Here is a 25,579-nt window from a genome sequence, read left to right as displayed (position 1 = left end):
AACAGTCCAAAAAGTGCAGTCAAACTTCAATCAACGCTAGACAGATCTGCGGTCAGCCCTCATGCCAATCAACATTGGTCAACGCATAGTCAAAACAGGTCAAAGGAGCTGTCCAGAAATGTGGTCTCCCTAGGATAGGCAGCCTAACCCAATCCGCAGCAAAGAAACAGTCAACGTTGGTCAACACTAACAAATCTGCCCACCTACAGCTCGGTCAACCCAAGTCAACGTTGCCCTAATCAGAATTTGCGTCCTCCTTCCCACATGTGAGATCTGCGCCTCCAACACATACCCAATCAAGCTAGGAGAGAGAGAAGAATGTGAGATGAGATGAGTGAGTTTATGCCACAAGGTCTCCTCCTTTTATATGAACTGTTGAGGATAAGCAAGGGGTGAAAATCATTGTTTTGCTTGCCAGCCAACCTTAACAAATTGTCATGAATACAAATAATTCATATCTCCGTGAATACATGTCAGAATCGGATGATCGTTAGATCAATCCTACACCTCCCGGAGAGAGGAATCCAAGAAAAATATTAGTTGTCATAAATGAGGTGACCCATATGGAGTTTGGCCCTAGTTGCCAATTTTAACACCAAGCATTACAAGTGGATGAGGTTTTTATAGCAGTTCCATTTATTAATCAAATATAAGGGTAGCACACACAAGTTGTTGGGCATGCTTTTAAGTCCACTCGCATAAAAAATCACAACTTTGGAACTTTGACTCACATGGAGCATTTTACCCATGATGCATACAAGAAGCATGTACAAAGGATGGGGACTTCAAAGAGGTGTATCAACAACGACAGGGCCAGAGTCATGTGGACAATGGTGACAACACAGTAGACTATCATCTCTAGAAAAAGTTACTCTACAAGCTAAATATTTGTCACCTTCGCCTTTCGATATTACATATGGGTAGCAAGAGGAACGAGGGAGGATCTCATGGAGGATGCCTTATGGACAAAAAGATTGTTGAGAAGATCAGGAAAATCCATTTACAAGTACAGGAGGTGCTAATAAAGTCACAAAAGAAACACAAGGTCAAGCATGGTCAACAAGGGACAGAGAAGTCATTTAAAGTGAGAGACAAAGCATGGTTACAGTTGAACAAGGAGAGGTTACGAGGTCTAAGTAAGAAAATCAAGGATCTACGATATGGTCCTTTCAAAATACTAGAAAATGTGGGAGATAATGCCTAGAGACTCAGTCTACCCCCATACATGCATATTTACTCAGTAGTGAATATGGAAAATCTCAAACTCTATGAGCCTTCCATGTTGGATTAGGAAGAGGAGTCAATCCTTCCTTCCATAGAGGACTTAGCTCCATATGCTCAGACAAAGTTGAGAAAGGATACAATTTTGCATATGAGGTCCAAAGCTGCAAGATAGAGGCAGTATGACCTTTGGAAGATTGGGTTGAAAAGACGACTTCTAGACAAGACTAAATGATACTCCAGGGAGAAGGTAGAGGCAAATATTTCTCACCTCATTCGGTAAAGCTTTTGGGCACCAAAAGCCTCCCAAAATGGGAAGGTATGTACTAGATTGGATCATTATATTATTTGTCATCCATCTCAATGCTTTTAAAGTGGAAAAATTGAAAGAATTAGCTTACAGGGCCATTTTTACTAGCAGGTCCCAGTTTGGGAAATTCGGTCCAAAATCTTTTGGAGGTAGTTCGAGGCTTTAAATTAAGTTTATTTAGGACCAAAAACTCTCCCATGTGTTAGATCCCTTGGCGTTAGTCCACACTCAAAGACCTTTCCAACAGTGCAAGAAAGACATTAAACAAAGTTTGTATGCAAATGTTATGTCATCTAGAAGTTGACCATCCTGTTTTGTCCACCATGATTCGAGAAGATTTCATGTAAACCCTGTCACTCATGGAAAAGGGACTAGCCACGTGGAGACTAAGAAGAAGACTCTAGAAGGGTCAAAGTTGTAACTCTAGTTTAGAGTTGGAGTCAAACTTAACCCCTAGTTGGTTATCAAGTTGTGTTATAATTGGGCCACTAGGAGGAAAAGGGTTTCCATTCTATTCGAGTGCATTTTGTTTCATAGTAGCGCAGAATAGCTAAGAGTGGATAGAGAGAGAGAAAAATAAAGGGGATTTGTATTTTATAGTAGCCCATCAGCCATAGGTCTCAAGTAACTCTGTAGAGAATGTCTTCTCCTTCATATTTGCATTATTTGCATCACAGACAAAAAAAAAGCAAAGCAGCCTCGCCTTTTCAGCTGGGTTTTCTCCCGAAAGAGTTTACAAGATCATATCTCGATGTTGATTGTGATTGTGTGTGTTTGTATTTTATTGTTCTCTATTTCCCACATTTTATATCTTGCATGCATAAACAACAAAAATAAGTAATAACAGATCTGGAATCTAAAAGAATTAACTTTTCATGATATACATTTCAGTTTATTTCAATAGATCTGTTGGGACAAACTGTCCACCACGGCAATTTGCAAAATAACCTCACCTCACTGTCTGATGGGGGAGATGTCAGAACAGTTGGAAAAGAGAAATCAGCCCCTTCTAACAAGACAAGTGAAGAAAGGCTTCCAGATCCAATGGAGAGACAGCCAAGCTTTGGAGCAATCAGATCTGGGCCCTGCAAGTAAAAGATACGTTGGGATAAAAGAAAATCAAAGAAAAAGAAACGAGAGATGCTTCAGACTACATGAATCTCTCATCACAGAACCATAACTGCCCCTCCATCAAGATTGAAATCGACCAAAAAATAACCTTGATGCAACATCGAAATGGTTTTTCTCATATTTTCTTTGAAAAGTTGTGAAAAATTGATGTTTTAAACTGGTGCTTTGAGTTTTGGAAGGTTAGTCTAGGTGCACATTCCAAGACAGGTTATCTATGAGTATTTAGGTGTACATTCCTGTACCTAGGAAGAATGCACCCTGCATATCATTATAAATTGTTTTTCTTATAAAAAGAAGTTTCAAATAATTACAAAGCCTAACTTAGCAAACAAGAAATCATTTACATGGAAACTCTGCAGAACCCAGTTACCCTTCCAACATTCACCTCTGGTATGGTGACAAGTTGAACTCAAATTTGCCATTGCTTTCAACTTTCCATCCACTTAATAATGCAACACTTCATCATTTTGGCCAGTCCTCCTAAACCAGCTACAAGATTAACACTAATGTTGGAAAATGAGCACTGCCATGAACATGAAATACAGCCAAATGGTTTCCCGTTCTTGGAATTAAACTGGGCCCTGCTTACTCTTAGGTTATCTGAAACTAGCTTCAGCTTTGCATGTGCCATGGACATTTCAACCCACCTTTTAGATGATAACTGAACTCTACTCATACGCATATCTGTTTTTGTGCCTTCATTTTCTGAAGAACACGGCTTGCTCTCTTCCCAAGCAGTTGCTTCTGACATTTTGACAGCCTCCCAATTCATCCTGGGCATATGGATATCCTTGTTTTCTCTATTTTTTAATGCTGCCTGTCTAGTGACAGCCTTCACAAGCACCGTACTCTTCAAAACTTCATCTAAGTTATGCCCTTCCCTCTGTAGCTTAGCTCGAAGACTCCTTCGATGTGTCCTCCGTAATTTGGCTGGGTCCCTGTTGGTAAAGACTGTAAACATCCTTTTTCGAAATCCACCCTCTGCATGGATATTAATATTTCTATCTTTTGAAGGTTCAAACATAAGCTCTGGAGGCACATGATCATAGAAGTGTAGTTGATCGTAAGGGAAAGATTCTTCAGGATGTCCCTGAATGTCGCGAGACTGAAATGGATGTCTATGAAGGAGACCCCTTGACTTGGATACAAACTGGGAAGCATCTGCCAAAACTTTCAGGAAAGGTAGCAACATTTCGGGAGTCTGTGAACTACACTGTTTTGACTGCCAGAGCTAAAAATATAGTTAGAAAATTCGATGAAAATATAAATGTCATTTTCATAGCCCATGCCCTTCTTAGCAATAAAAAATAATATATCACCGTATCATGATTCAAGTACTTAAAGAAACTTGGAAGCACATTCATAGTAGCGACTTACGGTGCTAAATAGGTTAGAAAAACAGAACACTGAGAAATGACCAAATCGTTGCAATGCTAGAGAAATTTGCTTCTGGTGAAGTTGACTATCCCCAAATTCTACACTGGTACCCATGATTACTGCAGGCTCAGGAGGACGAGACCATTCCATTAAATCATTTTCACTTGTCAGCTTGAGAGATTCACTTTGAAGAAGTTTTCTCCTGTTTATCTTCTCTCTGTACATGGGCATTTGGACACACTTCACCAATCCAACTACAGTTGAGGCTACTAGCCTGTGTTTTTGAGATGCTATAGTACAATATTATCACTTACACTTTAATAAGAATAACACAAAATATACCTAAGATGCTTCCTTGGAAATAAACTGTCCTTGACTGTTGTCATGCCATCCTGTTTCCACTCGTGCTCCACTCGAAATCTGAAAGTTCTTTGACAATCTGTATAATTCATAGGCACAACGGCATCTAGTAACCTATCTTTCCACCACTGTTCGACATCCTACAAAAGTCAAAACAAGGAATAACACAAACTAATACAAAATGCAAACAATAACGCATATACTCGCAACAAAACCAAATGAACTGATGAGGAAAATATATGAAAATCTAAGATTTGATACAAACTTGAAATTTACTCAATGCCTGCTTTCTCTCGGCGCCTACAGCAGCAGTGAGAACAATCTGTGGCCTAAGTGACTTCACTGTTCGACGTATATCCCGTAACAATGCAGTGACACAATTACACCTCCACTGATCCCAAAGCTTTGGACTCTTCTCTGGACTACTTCCAGTCTCTTGATTAAAGATCTCTAAAGTCTTCTGTGACCTTAACAAAAAGACAAATTGCCAAAACCCTGGTCAGGAAACTAATATAAAATATATCAGAAGTACCAATATAGGGAATGGGTATCTTGAACTTATGTTAGTACACCTTGTCACGGGTATACTCCTCGCCATTGATAACTGGCTTTTCATTTGGAAACCGAATATAATCCAAGTGCAGCCCATCTATCTCATATTGGGAAACAATTTCTCTACACACTTCCACCAGATGCTTTCTTGCTTGTGGTAGGCAGGGATTTATGCTAACATAAAATCCACTATTCAAAGGCTGCAATAAGAATGATACCATTTTCAGTAAAACAATTATTTTTAACAAACTAACTAGTAATACCTAATAACTTATAAGTGACTTGGAAATCTTGGTCAAAATGAGAATTTTATCTGTATGGGGTCAAAAGTCTTCTGTGAATTCCTCAATTTAAGGCTAATTCCTTTAGCTGACTTCTTCAAGTGTACCATAGAGGCTTTGATCTTAACCAGGCGGCAAATCCAGATCTTTCTTCAATCTGGAGGCAAGAGTGGAAGTCGGCTGAGGTGATTGGTTTACAAGATGAAGATCCTATTGTGTGGCATAAGTATATGTCTTCATTGCAGTCTAGCCATGTTCAAATAAAAGATTCTAAGGATGAGAGAGGTGGAGTCTCTTACAGTTCAGGTTCAGAGAGAGGTGTATTTTAAGGATGAGAGAGGTGGAGTCTCTTACAGTTCAGGTTCAGAGAGAGGTGGAGTCTCTTACAGTTCAGGTTCAGAGAGAGGTGGAGTCTCTTACAGGGCTGAAAGATGTTCGGAAGGGTCTCTCATTAGAAGGATGTTTAAATAATCGGTGTGAGAATAAAAATCTTAAGAGATACAAAGCTCTGCCAATTATCATTGCGTGGGGCATATGGCTCGCTAAAAATGCTAGTTTGTTCAAGGGAAAGATGATTCCAGTCATTCAATATCCATCACAAAACTTGAATATCCTTAGTTGTTTTACACATATAAAGAAAGAAAAGCCTCCAAGACAAATTAACATGGAAGGGGTGGATGGATCACGAGCATGGGCTTCTTTTGATGGCGCTGCTCAAGATGAACCTCAGGTTAGCGGAGCAGGTGGTGTTCTGTTCCTGAGGGACTCCCATATATTGAAGTTTAAACCGGTCTTGGAAGGGGTTCAACAGTTCAAACAAATTTGCAGAACTTATGGTATTAAAGCTTAATCTTGTGCTAGCAAATGAAAAGGGTGTTATTATAACTTCAAATCTTTGGGGATTCCTTGGTGGTGATTAACTGGATGTGGGGTTTTATGCTTGCTAAAAACATTTTGTTGAGACCCATCTTCAAAGAAATTCAAAATATCGCTGCTAGCTTTAATCATATTTATTTCATCATGTATAAAGTAAACAAAATAAATTGGTGGATGAATTACCCAAGGTTGGTCTATTGTTTGGATGCTGGTCAATGGCATATTTGCAAATCTGCGAATGGACAGTCCTTTTTTCCTGACCATCTTCCTTTTTTTCTGATTTTTATGTGGTATTTGGGTTAAGAAAGACTGTATTATGATTTTCAGATGTAGTAAAATATTATTTTGTTTGATGTTTTAGAAGCTCACCAATGTGAGCACTGGACATACGTGAACAGTTTATTGCAGCCTTTCATAAGACTGATACTAAGGTTGATTTTGGGAATGTTTATTGAATCATTCTAGGAATCTTTGTGGATAGTTTCTTTTAGGAAAGTCTCTGACAGACCTGTATGATGATTGATCAGGTTGCCATTGATGGGGAGGGATTATATGTATAGAGGTATTTTGGATGCTTGTTAATTGGACTCTGATGAAAATATCGAGACATGCTGACAAGAATATGAGGAATGTAATTTTGTTTATTGTAATAAAATTATGGATTTTTTCTGTGGGATAAAGTGTCTAATACAGGCCATTTGGAGAGAGAAATATGCTTTACTGAAATCATGTCTCCTTAACTTTTAAAGGGAGGTAAACATGGCATCAATTTTACAGAGCTTTATTCCAAAATATGATCCTATTTAGAAATTCCTTGGAACCTATAACAAAAAATACATATTCAAATCAATGCTGATGCCCATATTACAAAGGGAGGCAAACATGGCATCAATTTTACAGAGCTTTATTCCAAAATATGATCCTCTTTAGAAATTCCTTGGAACCTACAACAAAAAATACATATTCGAATCAATGCTGATGCCCATATTACCGTTATCAGATAGTTTCTTATGGTTTTATAAACATTTCTAAAATGAAACAAGACAGTATGTTTAAAGAACAATAAATCCAACTATATGTGACATGTCCGGTTTTTTATCATGCAGGAAAGATTCGAGTTGTGCAGCTGGAGGTAAATATCAAGTAACTGTTATAGAATAAGCGGCCCCAATTTCATATTTCCTAAAGCCAAAAGACACCATGTTTGAAAAAAGCAGTAGTAGAGGGATGAAATAAAATTATTACCTGGCGATTGCCATAACGATCATACCAGCTCCATTCTGGATGACTACAATACATATGTAACTCATGTGTGGGAGGATGTGAACCTCTCCACATGGGCATCACTGTAACAAATTTCTGAGATGCTTTACTGTCTCATACTTCAAGTCTGAAAAAAGAAAATTCACATTTCTACACACTTGTGTGGACTGAAATGAAGACAATGCAAAATCAATGCAAAAAACTGAAAACATTTACCATTGACCCAAGCATGTAGAGCCATATTTTGAGAATGGGCTTCTTCAATGGCATGCTTCAAAGGATCAAAGCCCGGGCTTTTCCATCCATAGGTTTCAGACCATGGCTCCAAATTAGAAGGGTAGTATACAGTCCCATTGCCCCTGACCTTAAAAAAAAAGAGAGCCCACAGTTAGCTAAACTCTCTAAATGACGCTGACCCAACCTTTTGCAGACAGGTAACATATGTGCCATTGGTGTTTGGACCTGTAACTTTCATAATTACAATGTGGAATTGATCCGGTGGCAAAATACAACCAATTTGCTGCATCTATAAACTTATAAGTGGCAGTTACAGAGTCATAATAGAACACAACCCCGCTGGAGCCTGTATACAACAGTGTTGCAAACATCCCAATTTTATCGCAAAAAATCCTGAAATTGCAATTTTTTGGCCCAGCCGATGTTTGCAAATTTTTACTGATATTTTCTCTATTTTTATGATTTTTTGGTTTTCCAGAGCCTGGCCAATTTTATCCCAATGCTGCTGTCTGCGACATTGGTATACAATCTTACAGTCAAAGACAGGAGAGGTAGTCAAAGACAGGTGTGGTGATCAAATGGCCGGACTGGCGACATACATCTATAAATCAAAAAACATAAATATCTTTAATTTGGGCTCATCATCTATAACTAAAGTGCTTCTTTTTTTAATATTTCGCGAGGATCTTTGTTCATAGTGATCAAATGGCCGGACTGGCGACATACCTCTATAAATCAAAAAACATAAATATCTCTAATTCAGGGTCATCATCTATAACTAAAGTGCTTTTTTTTTAATCTTTCCCGAGGATCTTTGTTCATAGTGAATAATGAAAACACAATTGCTACCTGACCCTCGACCCCAAGCTCTTGACTGTCTCCTGCAATCTCTGTACTAACCTTAATTTCAAATTGTTGGGTTATTTACAAATATAAACCAAAGAATCAAATCTGAATAAGAAATAAGAGATCAAAACATATATCGCATTTCCTGCTCTCTGCTGTGGTACACCATCCTGCCACCTTGGATTATATGTCATCAATTTGAAATAATTTGTATATTTGGATGTCAAGAGGGGTGTTAGGATATGGGACCTTCTGTTGATAGCACCATATTGTAATCAATGTTCCTCAAGTACATATTCCTAGTACAGAGCCCAAGGCCAAGGCACAATTAAAAAATCATTATAAGTGTAAACATAGATTTCGACATGCTGAACAGCTTGAACAAAGACTGTGACATGATAGGCAGCTTGGGCCAAGTCCGAGACATTGACTTTGCTGCATGTTTTTCTTATGTTCCCATGGACACCATGTGGTGATGTCACCATGGTGGATAAATGTATTGTAAAATGAATATGAATATAATGAAAATGTCCAAGATGGCTGCTAGGAGCACGAGGGGCTGTCAGTTCACAACAGAGGAAGAGAAATGAGTCCATGGGAAAGATTCTCTTGCCATGTATCAATTTAAGAACTATCGATCTTGCTATATGTGTCCAAACCAAATCGCTTATCAACTTTGATGAGGACGCATATCCGTCAAGGTTAAGTTAGTTAAGAGATGATTTTAAAGGGAGTAAGTCTCTTCTTCCACCCTTCTTCCATTCTTCCATACAATGGGGAATGGTCTCCCATGTCTGCAACTACCCGCAACCTAGTCCGTGAACACATGAGTTTGCCAGTAGGTGTGAGCCCATAGTGAACCAGAGAGTTATGTGGATGGTTTGAGACAGCACTGTCTGGTTGTGACAGAGATTCCATGGCTGCAGTGAGTAGAGAGACTGTGGAAAGATAGGAACCTGAAAACCCTTGTCTGTCCTAAGAATTGACTAATTTTGAGCCAAACACTGCTATCCAGATCTCCTAGAGGTAATGCAGTGACTGGGAATATTCTTGTCTGCATTGTTGCACTTGCTAGGATGGATTTCCTGATGGACTCAGTTGAAGAGAAGGGAAATTCCAGAGCTGGTGTTATGAATGGTTGAGAGGAAGAGGTCTATTGCTAACTGACTTCTGGTTGAGATGCGTGGAGATACTCCGTGGAGGAGATTAGTGGTTGGTGTCTAGATTTGGCCGAGTCATGAGCACTGGGGGTTAGGTTGAGTGGATTTAGACCCTGTAGCTGCTCCTTCACCATTTAGACTCATATTCTAGTTTAGGGTTGGCATCCACAGCAGGTGCCTATAACAATGAAGTGAGCCTCTCTTACGCAACCAGTGTCTTAAACAGACTTCTGAATACAGATAAGTACTCATATCACTCTTGTATTGCTGTTATTTAAATCTCACTATTCTGAGCATGACATGGTTTGTGAATATTCATGATGATAATGAATGTGATCATGAACTGTTGAGTAACCGAATGCTTAATGGTGCAAACTCATATGTATAGCTGTGGAATCGTTTGATTTTATGCATTGTATAATGCTGCAAATTGGAAAAAATGAATGAATCAGCATGTGCCTAAATGAGAATTCTGTTTATACATTTGTACCATGCATTACATAGCATTAGCAATTTATTTGAGTGCTGCTGGACACCCAATTCGATTCGAAGGCCATTTATTATCAGAGGCGACTCTTTGAACAAAATAACAACACATCTATGACGCAATAAAAGCTGTAATCTAACATCTCTTAATCAAACGCAACCCAAGTTTTTTCATCGAAAACGAGAGGAATTTGAATTAGACTAAACGACCAACCTGAAAGAAAACAGTATTGAAGCCTGCCTGTGCGGAGCGTTGCATGATATCTGAGATATCTTTGTCGCTGTTGAATTCATACCGAGATACCCAAATGGCCCTGAGCTGATCTCCGTATCTGAGATTTGGCAAACGTCCAGACCTTCGAAAAGCGGGATCTTCCCATTCATACGGACACATCAGAGCGCTAGGCAACGAATTGGCCCCTCGCCCATTCCCATTCTCCGCTCTCATTGCAAAGACCTTCAATTCTACAAGAATTGCACGCTTCGAATTTAGCGGAAGGAAGGAACAACCTCGAGCGGAATGAATTCGGAATGAGAATCGATATGCCAGAATTTTAGCGAAATAATACACTTTCCTTACCCTAACCTCATGATAATAAGATGGGTTTGCGCGGATGAAAGGAAAATTGGATGGATGTGGACCATTTTTTGAATGGTATTGTGTACGAAAATTGTTTTTTAATGACTTAAATAATTTAAAATAATTACCTAGGAATTTTTAAAAAATTGCATTTATCTGAAATGGTTTAATTCTCTTTTAAAATTTATGAATAATGTTTAACAAAACACTAATTACTTGTTGATTTAACCGTATTAAATTTAATTATTCATTATATATTTTTAAATTAAAAATTAAATTTCAATAAAGGTTTAGGCATGAGCATGTTCTAAAATTATTTTATTTGGTTAAGAGTTTATTTCCTTTATATCTAAAGAAATAGGTTAATGGCGCAAGACTTAGAGAGCAAGAGCGAGGACTTACCTCTTATGAATGGTTTAATTCTTTTTTAAAACTTTATGAATAATATTTAACAAAAACACTAATTACTTATTGATTTAACCATATTAAACTTAATTATTCATTATATATTTTTAAATTTTAAATTAAAAATTAAATTTCAATAAAGGTTTAGGCATGAGCATGTTCTAAAATTATTTTTATTTGGTTAAGAGTTTATTTACTTTATATCTAAGGAACTAGGTTAATGGCCCAAACTTAGAGGGTAAAGGTGACGGCTTACCCTGTATGAACCACGGCAAATAATTCTAAGTGACGTTGTTTTCCTTGAATAATAGTGATGAACCAGCGTACATTTGCAAATCGCAGATAGAGATGGATGTCTCATTGTTGCTTTGACAATTGACTTTGATAAGTTTTCACTATGTTTAAAAAAAAATACATATACTAAGGTAGCCATATAAATTAACTAGCTAGCAAACACCAATATGCATCAATCCATAATAACCATCAAAACGTTTACTCTATTGAGGAGAGTATGGAAGAAATGTTGTCAATAAATTTACATTTAAAAATAGTAAAATAATAATTTAAATTAACAAATTAAAAATAGTAGTGACAAAAGAAATTAATGTCCGACTCCATTAAAATACTTCAATTTGCACCTTAATTTTACTTAAATTTATATAGAGATATAAAGTAATGGAAAGCATTAAAAAAATACCTTTTAGTATGAGGAAGAAATGTAATTTTTTCACTACTTAATATGGAGATGAGTAAAAAAAAAATATTTTACTTCTTAGAAATGTAATTTCTTCATTGTTTAATATGGAGATGGCCAGAAATAGTATTATTTATATTACATTATGTGTAATTCATTCTAAGTTCAGTTTCCACGTATTAGATTGAGAGAATTCTTATTCAATTAATAGTTGTTTTCTAATTCAATGTATAAAGTATATTTGTAATTTTTTCAATGCTTAATATGGATTTGATATGTAATATTTTATAAAATATTAATAATAAAAATAATTAAGTGTATGCATATAGGGAAAAAAATCATTTTTAACATTTTAATGTAGAGAAAGTGAATTATAAATAAAATATTTGAATGTGAAATACATATATATTCTACCAGCCTAGATCCATGTTAACTCTAGCTCTATCAAACTCCAAGAGGGATCAAATCTTTATAAAAGATTTAAATACGCTAAAAGGTTTTAACATGAAACATATATAAAGAGGAAAGATTAGAGAATTTTTATTCCATTAATAGTTGCTTTCTAATTCAATGTATGAGAATATTTGTAATTCTTTCAATGTTTATTGATATGTAATATTTTAGAAAATATTAATAATAAAAGTAATTAAATGTATGCATACAAGAAAAAACATATTTTAACATTTTAATGTGGAGAACGTGAATTATAAATAAAATATTTGAATGTGAAATACATATATATTATACGAGCCTAGATCAATATTAATTCTAGATCTACAAGGGCTATTCTCTTTTCACTCTAAAAGATATTTGTATCTTTTAAGAACAAGGGACCCACTGATTTAAGCCCCAAGGGTTAGCTCAACTAGTGTTGTCCCCAAGGGTTAGCTCAACTAGTCGAGTCCCTGTTGTTAAGTGCCTCGCTGGTTTGGAGGTCAGAGGGTCAATTCTCCTCGACGCCCTTGGGTTTAGGCCCTACCAGTACCTCGCTGATTTGGAGGTCAGAGGGTCAATTCTCCTCGACGCCCTTGGGTTTAGGCCCTACTAGTTTGGCCAACGGGCTTTAAAAGATTCCCTTTGGGGTTGATCAAAAGATTCCCTTCAGGGTTGGGGACCCACTGATGGTCAATTCTCCTCGACGCCCTTGGGTTTAGGCCCTACTAGTTTGGCCAACGGGCTTTAAAAGATTCCCTTTGGGGTTGATAAAAAGATTCCCTTCGGGGTTGGGGACCCACTAATTTGACTAAGTTTAATGAAGGTATACATACTCTACCCCCTTATAGTTTTTTGACTAAGTTTAATGAAAGCATACCCCCCTCTAGTTTTGAACATGTGACCTCTTAAGAGGAAACACATGCTCTTAATCATTATGCCCACTCAAGTTGTATATATATATATATGAAACAAGATTTTTAACCATGAAGACTTACTCTCATTTTACCATGGAGGTTTTTAATTTGCAAAATAGGCTTTGTTAGAATATTGTGGCTTAGTAGCTTCCGAATATCATATGCCCAAAAAACGATAACTTACTTCATCTAACACCACTTCATATGACATTTTTTTAATTATTCAATTTAATTAAAAGGACAAAAAAACATAACTATTTTGAAGATAAATTTCAACCTTTGATTTGTATATATTATTGTGAATATTTTAGAATATTAAATGGTGGTTAAATCCCTACGACCCATTTAATAATTATCGATAGAGAGGTGTTCTCTAGCAAGTATGGAAGATATGTTGTAATGTCCTATCATGTAAACATTTTGACTTAATCAAACTTTAATCAATTTACCATTAGTGGTTTTTGGGCTCAACCCATGGTTTTGCCAATAGTATTCTTCTCTAAGCATGTATATATATAAAACTAGCCTAGATCCATCATAATTGTGCATCTACTATATATATAGTATGAGAGAGATCAAATCTCGAGGTGTAACCTTCTCGGTGCTTGGTAGATCCGAAATTAAAATAGATCTAAACTAGTTAAATTAAAATTCTAATAATAATCTATTCTAAAATAAACACACTTATATATATATATATATATATATATATATATATATATATATATATGTATATATGTATATATGTATATATATATATAATTTATTCTAAGATAAAACATATATACATATATATATATATATATACATAATTTTATTTATTTTAATAAATAATTAAGTTCAATATGGCTAAATACACGAGTAATTAATGTTTTTATTATATATTATTCATAAAGTTTGTAAAAGAGAATTAAATCATTTATTTGAAAAGAAAAAAGAGGTTTAAAGGTCGTTTCAATCAAGATACTTAGTTTCTCTAAAAGAAAATGCAGATCCCTAATGATGGGCATAGCCTCCACCCAAAACATCAGTTGTTTCAATCAAGATACACAGTTTCTATAGAAGAAAAACAAATTGACAACATGAATTCTAACTGTGAATATCTAAACATTAAAATTTAAATTTTCTAAAAAGCAAGTTCATATGAGTAGTTGTTAGTGGTTAAATTTGACACGTATTTACCCATATTTGGCCTTTTTAACAGTCAAATATTGGCAGCTTTAAAATCTATGTCATCAATGATCTTTAGTTAATTTCATGTTTCTATTTGTGGACATGTGTGTGTGTGAGAGAGAGAGAGAGAGAGATCCATATGTGTGTGTGTGAGAGAGAGATAAAGAGATATATCTATTAGATATACATTTATAACTCTATATCTTATATATAAGCAATTCCAAATTAGACTCGAGAAAATAAAAGAAGTTAGGTACAAGATGAAACTCTAACATAAGCACATATTACATGGTGCTTATAGATTATAAGATAAACATAAATTTTGCTAATAGTATGAGACTCACTATGCCAATTGTGGATCTTTGGACACGCTAGAAAAAGCTTGACTTGTCTTAACTCACATCATGCAATCCCACACAATGCACCCTATATTATGGATTGTGAAGGTTGAAACTCATGTGCTCACCCATGGGCCATCTATATACTATATAAAACATTAACCTATGGGGGTAGAGTAATTAGATTTAACGGCCTTTAAGTTGTTCAATAAAAATAATGTAAGTGACACAACAATTTTTTGTTTGATTTTGAGAGTTTTTATGCAGTTTGTTCAGTGTTAGTATGCTTATGATAGAGCCCACATTTTATAAAATGGGTCTATTTTATGGTTGGAAAAGGAAATCTCAAATGGGGAGTTATTAAGGCTCCTATGCATTCCATAAATTCATAATTGAATTTGAACGTGATTGTATTTGGGCCTTTCAAATCTTGAGATGTTAGCTAGAGAGATTTGTCCTTACTACTTGTTAAATGATGATGAATTTCTTCAAAACACATACCCTCTATATTATTATTATTATTTTCTCTTTATATTATTATTGCTTGAAATATTAAAATCCTCACAAATCCATACTGAAAAGTAAAAGTGGGTTCAAATTTTTTCTTTTTCTTTTTATTTATAAGATCCTCCTTCTATCCAATTCAATGTGTTTGTTCTATAATGGATATATTTATGATTTTACTTGGTTTCATTTTGCTTTATCGTTAAGGTAAAATTAATTAGATAAAACACAAAACTTATATCAAGACAAGAAAGGATTTCTCTCTAAACCAACATAGATCCATCTTTCCTAAAGGTGCAAATATTTCCTAATTTTTTCACTTAAAAATTAGGTTTTCGCCTCAAGAGATTTGATCCCTCTCGGGGCTTGATATATCTGAGGTTATGGATCTAGGCTAGGGGAGATGTAGTGTTCGTAAATGAGTGTAAACATTTAAATGTTGGCTCAACTAATAATAACCAGCCTAGATCCATATTAACTTTGGATCTACCAAAGCTCAAAAGGATCAAATCTCTTTTCATTCTTAAAGGGGTTTGCATCTCAAGAGATTTGACCCCTCTCTACGCTTGGTATATCTGGAGTTAAGGTGGATCTAGGTTGGGTTAATTTCACCTTTTAAATGGGATGTATTCCACATGAATACCATGGGTCAATACCATGGATAAATATCATGAAGTTATGTTTACATTAACATTATTTTTTTATTTTGAACGATTAAAAATGTTTTCCTATAGAGTTAGTTTTATTTTTAGGGTTAAACAGGACATTCCATAACAACATCTTTACCATATTGGTTGGAGAGTGTCTCCAAGCACAAAAGGTTAAAAGTAATAAAAATAATAAAATTTAATTTGATGTCTCCTCGTGGGAGTACTGTTGGGTGATTTTCACACTGGGATGTTATCCCCTCCACCCGTTTTCAAATCCCACATGGGAACACCATGGCCCGTCATAGTAAGGCTAGAAGGATAGGCGTCCCATTGGAGTTTGTGATCCTAGATCCGGTTTCCAGTAGTATTTAGACGTCTCAGTCCTAGGTTGAACTATGAGTTTCTGATATATGTGGCTCGCAAGTTGTTGCATTTATCTTGGGAGATTTTCAGTTCCCCATCAACCATTTTTTCGTTTAAAAAAATGTTATATTGTAATTTTGTTTTGTTTTAGCTTAGTCCCTACAACTCAAGTTAGAAATTATGTTCTCGGAACAATTGTGTAATAATTATAACTTACATTAGTCAATGTTAAATTAATAGTGGCCGATAGGAAAATCATCCTATAGTCTTTCTTTAGTAGGAACTAAAAAAATGAGATGTGAAATGGATAAGTAAATGGTTTGTTGAGACAAAAGAACTTGCATAATTTTTGGTGGGTAGTAAATGAGTGCAATATAGAGTCGAATATGGGGGAGATGTTGTGGTGTCCATAAATGAATGTAAACATTTAAATGTTGGCTCAATTAATAATAAAAAAGTTAAAAATAATAAAATTCAATTTGTTATATTGTAATTTTGTTTTATGGGGAAGCTTAGTCCCTCCAACTCAAGTTAGAAATCATGTTCTGGTGATCTAAAATGGAGCAGATTAGTAATGCTGTGCTAATTCCCGATTCAGAATAAAACCCAAGATGCTTATCAAATGCTCAGGGATTCAATATTTTTGCTTAATACTAATTCCCATGAGAGTTTCTTTTGTAAATGTTATAAATAATTTAACATAAAACATATGCTAAACAACAGCAAAGGACATCAAAATACAGCACACAACACAGAGATTTGATGAGGAGTTCACCCCTCCTGGGCTACGTCTCCTTGGTCTAGCTTCCATTGCTTAGGTCTCTCTATTATGCTCAAATTTACAACAAAAGTGTGTTTATAATTCTCATATGGCTCTGAAACCTGTCTCAATGAGTTCAGAATACTCCAAAATGGCTATCTAGCCTCTTTTTGCATCCAATTTGGATAAGAACAGAAGAATTTATGACTTCTCCTAGTTCTCCCACTATTTGTTCCAAAAATTGCTCCAAAACCGACATAATCCCACAAATTCGCTCCAAAATCCACTAAATGAGCGAGAATTTGCCCGCGTCGCGTTCCATAACATGTCGGCCATATTGCAAATCGCAATCGGTGTAAAATCCCTGGTGGATGGTCTTGTAAACAAAGCGGTGATTGTGTGATGTGATATCAATGGACCCGACAGGAACTTAAACTGTGGCTCATAAATGTATCACGTTTGGGAACTTATCGCTCATCGCAATTTGCGAGGTTTAGCGGGATGAAGGTCTTGTTAACATGGCGGAATGTTGCGATAGCAACATCGCAGACCCGACGGGAATATAAACTACAACATATAAGATATCGCGTTCAGGGTCTTATTGCTCATCGCAATCGGCAATCGGCGGATAATCCCTGTATTATATAATCCTTGTATATATATATATATATATATATATTGATGAGTATTGGGTGTGATATGCGATTGCGATATATCACATCGCAACCCTGATTGTCATGCCCCCACTTCTTTTTTCCCAAATTGGGCTACGTGCAGCACCGGCTAAATGCCTTAACATCTTAGTTTCTTTGTCATTTCCCAGACTATGCCTACAACTTTCATATTTCATCATTTATTTAGTTTAAGTGCGTAATATATTAAACATTAACACGACATAAGCATATGCATCGAGACACATTTATAGTATAAATATCAAGTATATAATTCAATTGTTGTTTTACAATATGTGGGGAGTTATACTCGACCGAATTTTACAACCATATAAAGGTTGAACGTGTTGCCCGGTTGGTCGGCCTGCTGCATGACCTGGCTACAGCCTCTTTCACACTTGCCCCAAGCTTGTCGCACTCGGCGCTACTTTCGCACCTGTATACAACTCCGCCTGCCACATTGTGTGTCCGCCTATTTGTTCTACGCTGAGGTCATGTCGGCATGCCCAACTCACGGCCACACGAGCCGCGCCAATTCTGCACTATCTGCCCGCCCTCATTCTACAGTCTTGGCCACGCCCAACTCGTGGGCAAACCCACCCTCTATTATGCAACCCAACTGCTTTGACCTTCACCTCAGAACTATACCTCTAAATTTCCAATACTAATGTCACTCATGTTGCGAGCTTATGTCTGCAGCTCACACGTCTTGTTCACTACCCAAACAATGTGACTTGGAATTGCTTGCTTTTGCCTCCTCCTTTTACCATTCGCCCCTCATGTATTTATATGAACTTTAGAATGTGGGGAGGGGGCTTGGTTTAGTCCAACAAACCCACCCATACTTCAATTCGTATTTCCACATGTTGGCTCATGCATTGGCCATGGTCATGCACCCAATTCCTCGCCCTCCAACTCGTCCGCCTATAAACCAAGTTGACTCGTGCGCCCAACACTTAGTCAAATTTCGTGTTGGCGCCCCTCAACTTTTCGGTTAAAAGTGTTTGCCCCAGCTCGTCGGTTAAACATGCCCTCATGACTCGTCGGTTATGTGCGCCCCACCCAACTCGTCGGTTATGTGCGCCTTGCCCCAACTCATCGGTTAAACACGCCCCGACGACTCATCCGCCAACTCATTGGTTAAACATGGCCGGTGTGGGCGCCCAACTCACCCAAGTGTGACGATGACTCGTGGGTGTGACATCCTCCCCCACCAGAAGTCATTGTTGTCCTCGGTAATCCATCTACTCTCCTTAACTCCTCGTTGTACTCTTTAATCTCCTTCCTCCATCTCCATAGTGAATCCTCCATCTCCCAACTACTCTCCTCCGATGCGTTCTTCCATTTAAGGAAGAACTTTCGTCATATGTTACTCCCAAGACCTGTAGTCTGAATGATCCATAGCTGAGTGTTAGTTTTGTTGTGATAATTTCAACTTCAAACTTAAAAACAAATGTTTGTCCATTGCTTCATGTGCATAGTTTTTCTTAGGTGTTTGTGAATCAAAATAGGTAAATTTATGTCAAGTTTTATGCTAGAAACATGAGAAGAATAGCATGAAAGACAAGTGTTGAATAGCAGCAAATTAATGAATAGAAAAACATCAAGAAGTACTCTTAACACAGTGTTTTGATAAAGGAGTTCACCCCTCCTGGGCTAGATCTCCTTGGTTTAGTTTCCATGACTTGGACCTCTGTATTTGCTCAAAATGGAAAAAAAAAAAAAGTACATTTTACAATGTTGTACAACTCCTGGAACCTGCTTCAGTGGACTCAGAGTGTCCAAAAACCCCAAAGATGAATCTGCAAACCCTGCAAATGGACTATAGTTGTTCTAGCCTTGACCTCCTCTCCTGGTGACCCTGGGCTTCCTTAAACTTCAACGTGGAAAAATCACATACATAAGTGCCTCTCTACCTCTAAAACCTATTCCATTGTGTTCAAAATGTTGAAATTAGCTAGGAACACCTTTTCTTGAGCTCATTTGGTCGAAAAATGCTCCAGTTATGACCCAAATTGTTTTTCCCTATAAAAGTTCCTCTAAAACTGGAGGAACTCCAGTTAAGCCCACTAAATTTGGAGAAAAGGTCGAAATTAGTGGTACCACCAAAATTGTCGCTAGATTAAACTGGAGTTTAATTAATATTAAACAGGATTAATTAAATACTAATCTGTGATTAGCGCTAACACATGTGCAGTTATGGCTAATTGTTAGCCTAACTGCTAGTGGTCTCCACAATGGTGGTCACGTGTCATGGTCCATCTGGCGGTTAGTTGCATTATCCGTGTAGTTCTTAAACCATATACCTAGTGGTTATCATAGAATTGTTTACATGTCGCAGTTAAGGTGTGTTGGCTGTTAGTCTGGCGATTTTCATTACCGTTGAGCTAACGATTGGATAATCATTTGATATCACGATTGATGCATTAACATGGGGAGAGCTGGCCCACAAGCTAGCCCTCCTAACCGCCAACTCAAACTTTAATACATTTCAAATATGCATTGTGTGTTATACATTTTAAGAACTAATGTGTAGAGGAGACAGTTAATAACTTTGGTCTGTGGAGAGGAGGTCGCGGGGTCGAACCCTGGCACCTCCATAAAATTTTGGTCCACTGCGCTGAGCCCAGTCCTTTGGGGAGGGACACGTGGTGGCCTCTGGGCTTGCCACTTGTCCCCTCTTCATTGGAGCACCTTCAAACCAATGAAATCTCGCCACGTCACCACACATGCAACCAACCACAATGCGACATTTTTGATAACCTGGTTGGACTGTTGACCGAAGTTGACCATGCCTAGTCACATGCCACATCAGCAGTACGGACTGTTGACTGTGTAGTGACTGGGCATTTTTTTTGCAAAATTTCTTCTGTTTGGCAAAGCGGTCATCGGGCTCTATCTTCCTCATACGAACTCCATTTTGAACGAAACGAGTTGTGTTGGGATCATTTTGACGAGACGGACGCGATCGTTTAGGTTTCAAATGATTCCAAGCACTTTTATTTTTGAGCTAATTTTTTCTCCTAATCCAGATTCCAATCACCAAAGATCCAAAATCTTCTCCAAAATAAGGTTTGGTCTGTCTACGATCATGGATGGTCCCCTCGGTGGTTCCATCCTATCTAGATGGTGTGCATCAAGTCGACATCTCTTGAGCTGACTCATATGGAACACAAGATGTTTCGAATGCATGTGGTTCGAAAGCTCCAACTCATATGCAACTTCACCAACTCGCTTCTTTACCCGGAATGGCCCCTCATACTTCCTCGTCAAAGATCTCGCAGTCCCTTTTGGTGGTTGAAACTGATCTCCGGTAATCCTGAGAAAAACCATATCCCCAACACTAAAGTGTGCGTCTCGTCTATCCTTATCTACCCATTTCTTCATCCTCCTTGCAGCTTCATGCAAGTGCACCTGTTCTAACTCTAAGGTCTCCTCCCATGCTATCATGAATCTCTTCACATGTGGACTCCTCAAGAAACCTCTTGATAATACGATGTGTGGAGTAACTGGCACCTATCCATTCACTAACTCAAATGGACTATACCTAGTTGTGGAACTCTTCTGCATATTGTAGCTAAACTGAGCCACATCCAAGAGTTTAAGCCAATTCTTCTGATCAACCGTCACATAATGTCTCAAGTAGTCCTCTAGCAGTGCATTAATCTGTTCAGTCTGCCCATCTATCTTGGATGGTAACTCGAACTCTGTAGCAACTCTGTCCCAACCAACTTGAACAAAGTGGTCCAAAATCTGCCTGTAAATCGTGGATCTCGGTTCGACACGATACTCAATGGAATTCCCCAATACTTCACAACATGTTTGAAGAACAACTCAGCAATCATCTCAGCTCCACATGGTATCTTCATCAGAATGAAGATAACATACTTGGAAAAACGATCGACCACAACCATAATCCTGTTATACCCACGTACCTATGGTAACTAAGTGATGAAGTCCATCGAAACACTCATCCATGGTCTCTCTGGAATCGGTAAAGACTGCAACAATCCTCCCTGCCTTTGGTTATCCGATTTGTCCTGCTAACAAATAATGCACATATGCACATACTCCTCTACATCCTCCTGCATCTTCTCCCAAAAGAACCCTCTTTGCAATAATGCCAAAGAACATTGTTGCCCTTGGTGGCCAGCCCATGGAGAATCATGGCACTCCTTCAAAAGGTGTCTCCTAAGATCGGATGACTTTGGAATGTAAAGTTGATTCCCAAAGAACAAGAGCCCATCTCGTAGAAAAAGCCTCTATGTATTTCCTTCCTTCACCTACTTCACAATGATCTATGCTTGAGTATCTATCTCAATGCTTTCCCGAAGTCTATTCTGCATCTCATCAGTCATATGTACTCGACTCCTACTTCAGTTTGCCCGGTCTTCTTCCTCCTCAAGTGCGGCTAACTATCCCTTCCTGCTGAGGGCATCTGCAACTGCATTGAGTCTACCTAGTCTATACTTAATAGTCGTGTCAAACTCTGCCAATAAGTCTTGCCAATGAGCTTGCTTCGCTGACAGCTTCGGTTGTGATGCAAAATAACTTGTTGTAACATTGTCAGTCTTGACAACAAAAGGGTTCCCAATCAAGTAATGCCTCCATACCTGTAAACAGTGGATGATCACAGTCATCTCCTTCTCATGAACTGGATACTGTCATTCTCTATCCTGCAACTTCCGACTCTTATACGCCACCGGATGCCCATCCTGCATAAGAACCCCTCCTATTGCAAAATCAGAAGCATATGTGTGTACTTCAAACGGTATCTCGAATTCAGGTAACTTCAGTATCGGTGTTGTAACCATCCTCTTCTTCAAGTATTCAAATGTTGTACAACACTTCTCCGTCTAATTCCATCGCTTATCCTTCTTCAAAAGGTCTGTCAATGACGATGTCACTTTGTAGTTGGTCATCCCCAAAAACACCCTCATATCATGGACATTCTTCGGTTCAGCCCAATCCTCTATCACCTTCACTCTGCTCGACTCCATCTGTATGTGCCCTTGGCCTACAATGTGTCCAAGGAATAGAATCTCAGTCTGGGCAAACATACACTTCGACTTCTTCAAGTACAACTGATTCTTCTTCAGCGCCTCAAACACCAAAGCCAAGTGTTTCTTATGATCCTCCATGTTATCACTGTATATCACGATATCGTCCAAGTATACTACTACGAACAAATCCAAATATGGACGTAGTACATCATTCATCAAAGTGCAAAATGTGGCAGGAGCGTTACACAACCCGAAAGGCATAACAAGGAACTCAAAACTCCCATACCTTGTCACAATCATAGTTTTCTTCTTGTCTCCTTCCACTATCTGCACCTGATAGTACCCATGCCTCAAGTCTAGCTTGGAAAACACTCGGGCCTTCGCAAGCTTGTTGAAGCAATCTGCAGCTAATGGCAAAGGATACTTGTTCTTTATCGTTTGTTTGTTAAGAGCATGATAATCACAGCACATCCGTAGTTCATTTGTATCCTTCTTTCTCTAGAATAATACTAGAGCTCCATATGGGGACCTTGAAGGTCTTATGAAACCTGCATCAGTCAAATCCTTCAACTGTCGTTTCAATTCCTCAAATTCTGGCCCTGATAATCGATAAGGAGCTTTTGTCAAAGGTTTCTTCCCTGGATCTAGCTCAATGTTATGGTCCACTACACGCCTTGGTGGAAGTGCTTTCGGCAGCTCATCGGGCATCAAATCTGCATATTTGACCAATACATCATAAATCTCAGCTGGAACAAGTGTCCCACTCCATCATTGCTATCGAATTCCCTGATGACAGTCGCATATGTCTCCACATATGACTCTCGCATAACTTTCTCCAAGCTTAGTGCAGAAACATGTTACACGTGAATTTCCTTCCTTTGCTTATGAGTAGGAAAAGTCCAAGTTCGTGAGCCTCCAAGCAACATAATCTCATCACAAAATGGGACAAGTAATTTCCTTATTTCCCTTTAGAAAATCCTACCCCAATATCATGTCAAAGTCGTTCATCTCCATCACCGTGAAGTCCAATCAACCTTGCCAGTCTCCAATTCGAATTGGCACTTCATCTGCCAATCCTGACACCTTAGCCTTCGAGTTCACTGCCTTGACTTCCATGTTAGATGGAACAATCTGCATCCCAACTTCTCTTGCCAATCTCATTGTCATAAAATTGTGTTTGGCACCGTGTCCACCAATGCTTGGATAGTTTTGCCATGAACTTCCAAGCTGAGAAACCCCAAACTATGAACCCAAGGTTTCTTTTCCAAAACTTCATACTGCATACATACCTGGTCTCTGCATCTTGTTGTCATTCTAGCTCTGATACCATCTGTCACCCCCCCAATTCTTTTTTCCCGAATTGGGCTACGTGCGACATCGGCTAAATTCCTTAACATCCTAGTTTCTTTGTCATTTCCTGGACTACACCTACAACTTTCATATTTCATCATTTATTTAGTTTAAGTGTGGAATATCTTAAACATTAACATGACATAAGCATATGCATCGAGACACATTGATAGTATAAATATCAATTATATAATTCAATTATTGTTTTACAATATGTCGGGAGTTATACTCGACCAGATTTTACAACCATACAAAGGCCGAACATGTTGCCCAGCAGTCGGCCTGTCGCACGACCCAGTCGCAGCCTCGTTCAGGCTTGCCCCACTTCTTGACATTGTCCAATCTCGTCACACCCAACACTACCACCGCACCCGTATACAACTCCACTTGTCACACCGTGTGTCCGCCTATCCATTCTGCGTTACGGTCATGTTAGCCTCCCCAACTCACGGCTACACGACCCGCTCCAATTCTGCACTGTTTGCCTGCCCTCATTCCACAGTCTTGGCCGCGCCCAACTAACAGGAAGACTCGCCCTTCATTCTACGACCCAGATACACTTAGACCTTCGCCTCTGAACTATACCTTCGAATTTCCAATACTAATGTCGCTCGCCTTGTGGCCTCATGTCTGCAGCTCGCTCATCTTGTTCGCTACCCAAATAATGAGACTTGGACTTGCTTGTTTCTGCCTCCTCCTTTTTCCATTCGCCCCTCATGTATTTATACAAACTTTAGAACACGGGGCGGGGGCTTGGTTTAGTCCAGCCGACCCACCCATACTTCATTATGTATTTCCACATGTTGGCTCATGCGTCGGCCCAAGTCGTGCGCCCAGCTCATTGCCCTCCAACTCGTCGCCCTCCAACTCGTCTGCCTATAAACCAAGTTGACTCGTGCACCCAAAACTTAGCCAAATTTCGTGTTGGCACCCCTCAACTCGTCAGTTAAAAGCGTTCGCCCCGGTTCGTTGGTTAAACACGCCCTCATGACTCGTCGGTTATGTGCGCCCCGCCCAACTCGTCAGTTATGTGCGCCCTGCCCCAACTCATCAGTGAAATGTGCCCCGACGACTTGTCCACCAACATGTTGGTTAAATGCGCTCAGTGTGGACGACCGCGCCTTAGTGAAATGATGACTTGAGGGCGTGACATCGACTGTGTTGGGGGGTCGATTCTTTGTAACTCCTCCTTTCCTGCTATTGCGATATGTGATATTGCAAATCACAATCGGCACCACCAGGGGGGTGATTCTTAACACCTTTCTGCCTTCAACCTGCGATATGCGATATGTGAGGGCCAATGGTAGCCTTCCACTTGGTGCCTCCTCATTCGCTGGGACCTTTTCCATGTCATCCAGTCCTGCTATGTGGACAAGTCAAACTTGAACTTTGACTTGCTCTAACTTCCCCATACGATCTTGGATTTGAGTGTCGTTCGCACCGTTGGATTCATAATGACGATATATTCGATATGAAGTTGAGTTTAAAAAGATTCTAACACTTTGATTTTTGAGCATAAACTTGAGGACTTGATCACTCCTCCCCATTGGAAGCATTTTGGACCCCAAAAGATTATATTCAGTTATTGAACGGATGAGGGTATTGTTCCCTCACCTTCCCCTCTTTAATCCATTTGGCC

General features: G+C 38.4%; 1 protein-coding gene across 6 annotated transcripts; it reads right to left on the bottom strand.

The window, feature by feature from the left end:
* Positions 1-2,427: 2,427 nt before the first annotated feature.
* Positions 2,428-10,721, bottom strand: LOC149230210 (uncharacterized). 6 transcript variants are annotated; one of them, XM_089378907.1, is made up of 9 exons: positions 10,315-10,721; positions 7,588-7,735; positions 7,354-7,454; positions 4,972-5,151; positions 4,665-4,859; positions 4,382-4,539; positions 4,040-4,256; positions 3,048-3,893; positions 2,428-2,616 (listed from the first exon to the last, which is right to left on the bottom strand). In XM_089378907.1, exons 1-8 carry the CDS (start codon positions 10,546-10,548, stop codon positions 3,090-3,092), a joined length of 2,037 nt encoding a protein of 678 aa, XP_089235033.1. In that variant the 5' UTR covers positions 10,549-10,721; the 3' UTR covers positions 2,428-2,616; positions 3,048-3,089. The 6 variants fall into 6 exon arrangements, with proteins under 6 accessions (XP_089235033.1, XP_089235036.1, XP_089235035.1 ...); XM_089378910.1 differs by lacking the exon at positions 2,428-2,616 and having other exon boundaries at positions 2,694-3,893; positions 7,354-7,467; positions 10,315-10,453; XM_089378906.1 differs by lacking the exon at positions 2,428-2,616 and having other exon boundaries at positions 2,698-3,893.
* Positions 10,722-25,579: the final 14,858 nt, after the last annotated feature.

This window comes from Pinus tabuliformis, chromosome J (genome assembly GCF_031772625.1).
Source record: "Pinus tabuliformis cultivar Carrire ecotype Pingquan chromosome J, CPIR1, whole genome shotgun sequence".
NCBI classification, from domain to species: Eukaryota; Viridiplantae; Streptophyta; class Pinopsida; order Pinales; family Pinaceae; genus Pinus; species Pinus tabuliformis.
The sequence above is the reverse complement of the archived record's forward strand: the minus strand, read 5'-3'. Positions and strand labels throughout refer to the sequence as shown.

Excerpts from the sequence above, each read along its gene's own strand:
- LOC149230210 (XM_089378907.1), bottom strand. The coding sequence starts at position 10,548 with ATGAGAGCGGAGAATGGGAATGGGCGAGGGGCCAATTCGTTGCCTAGC. Across the intron at positions 4,257-4,381 it reads TTTCCAAGGAAGCATCTTAG|AGAGAAGATAAACAGGAGAA; the intron begins GTATATTTTGTG and ends GCCCATGTACAG. Across the intron at positions 3,894-4,039 it reads TTTCTAACCTATTTAGCACC|CTCTGGCAGTCAAAACAGTG; the intron begins GTAAGTCGCTAC and ends CTATATTTTTAG.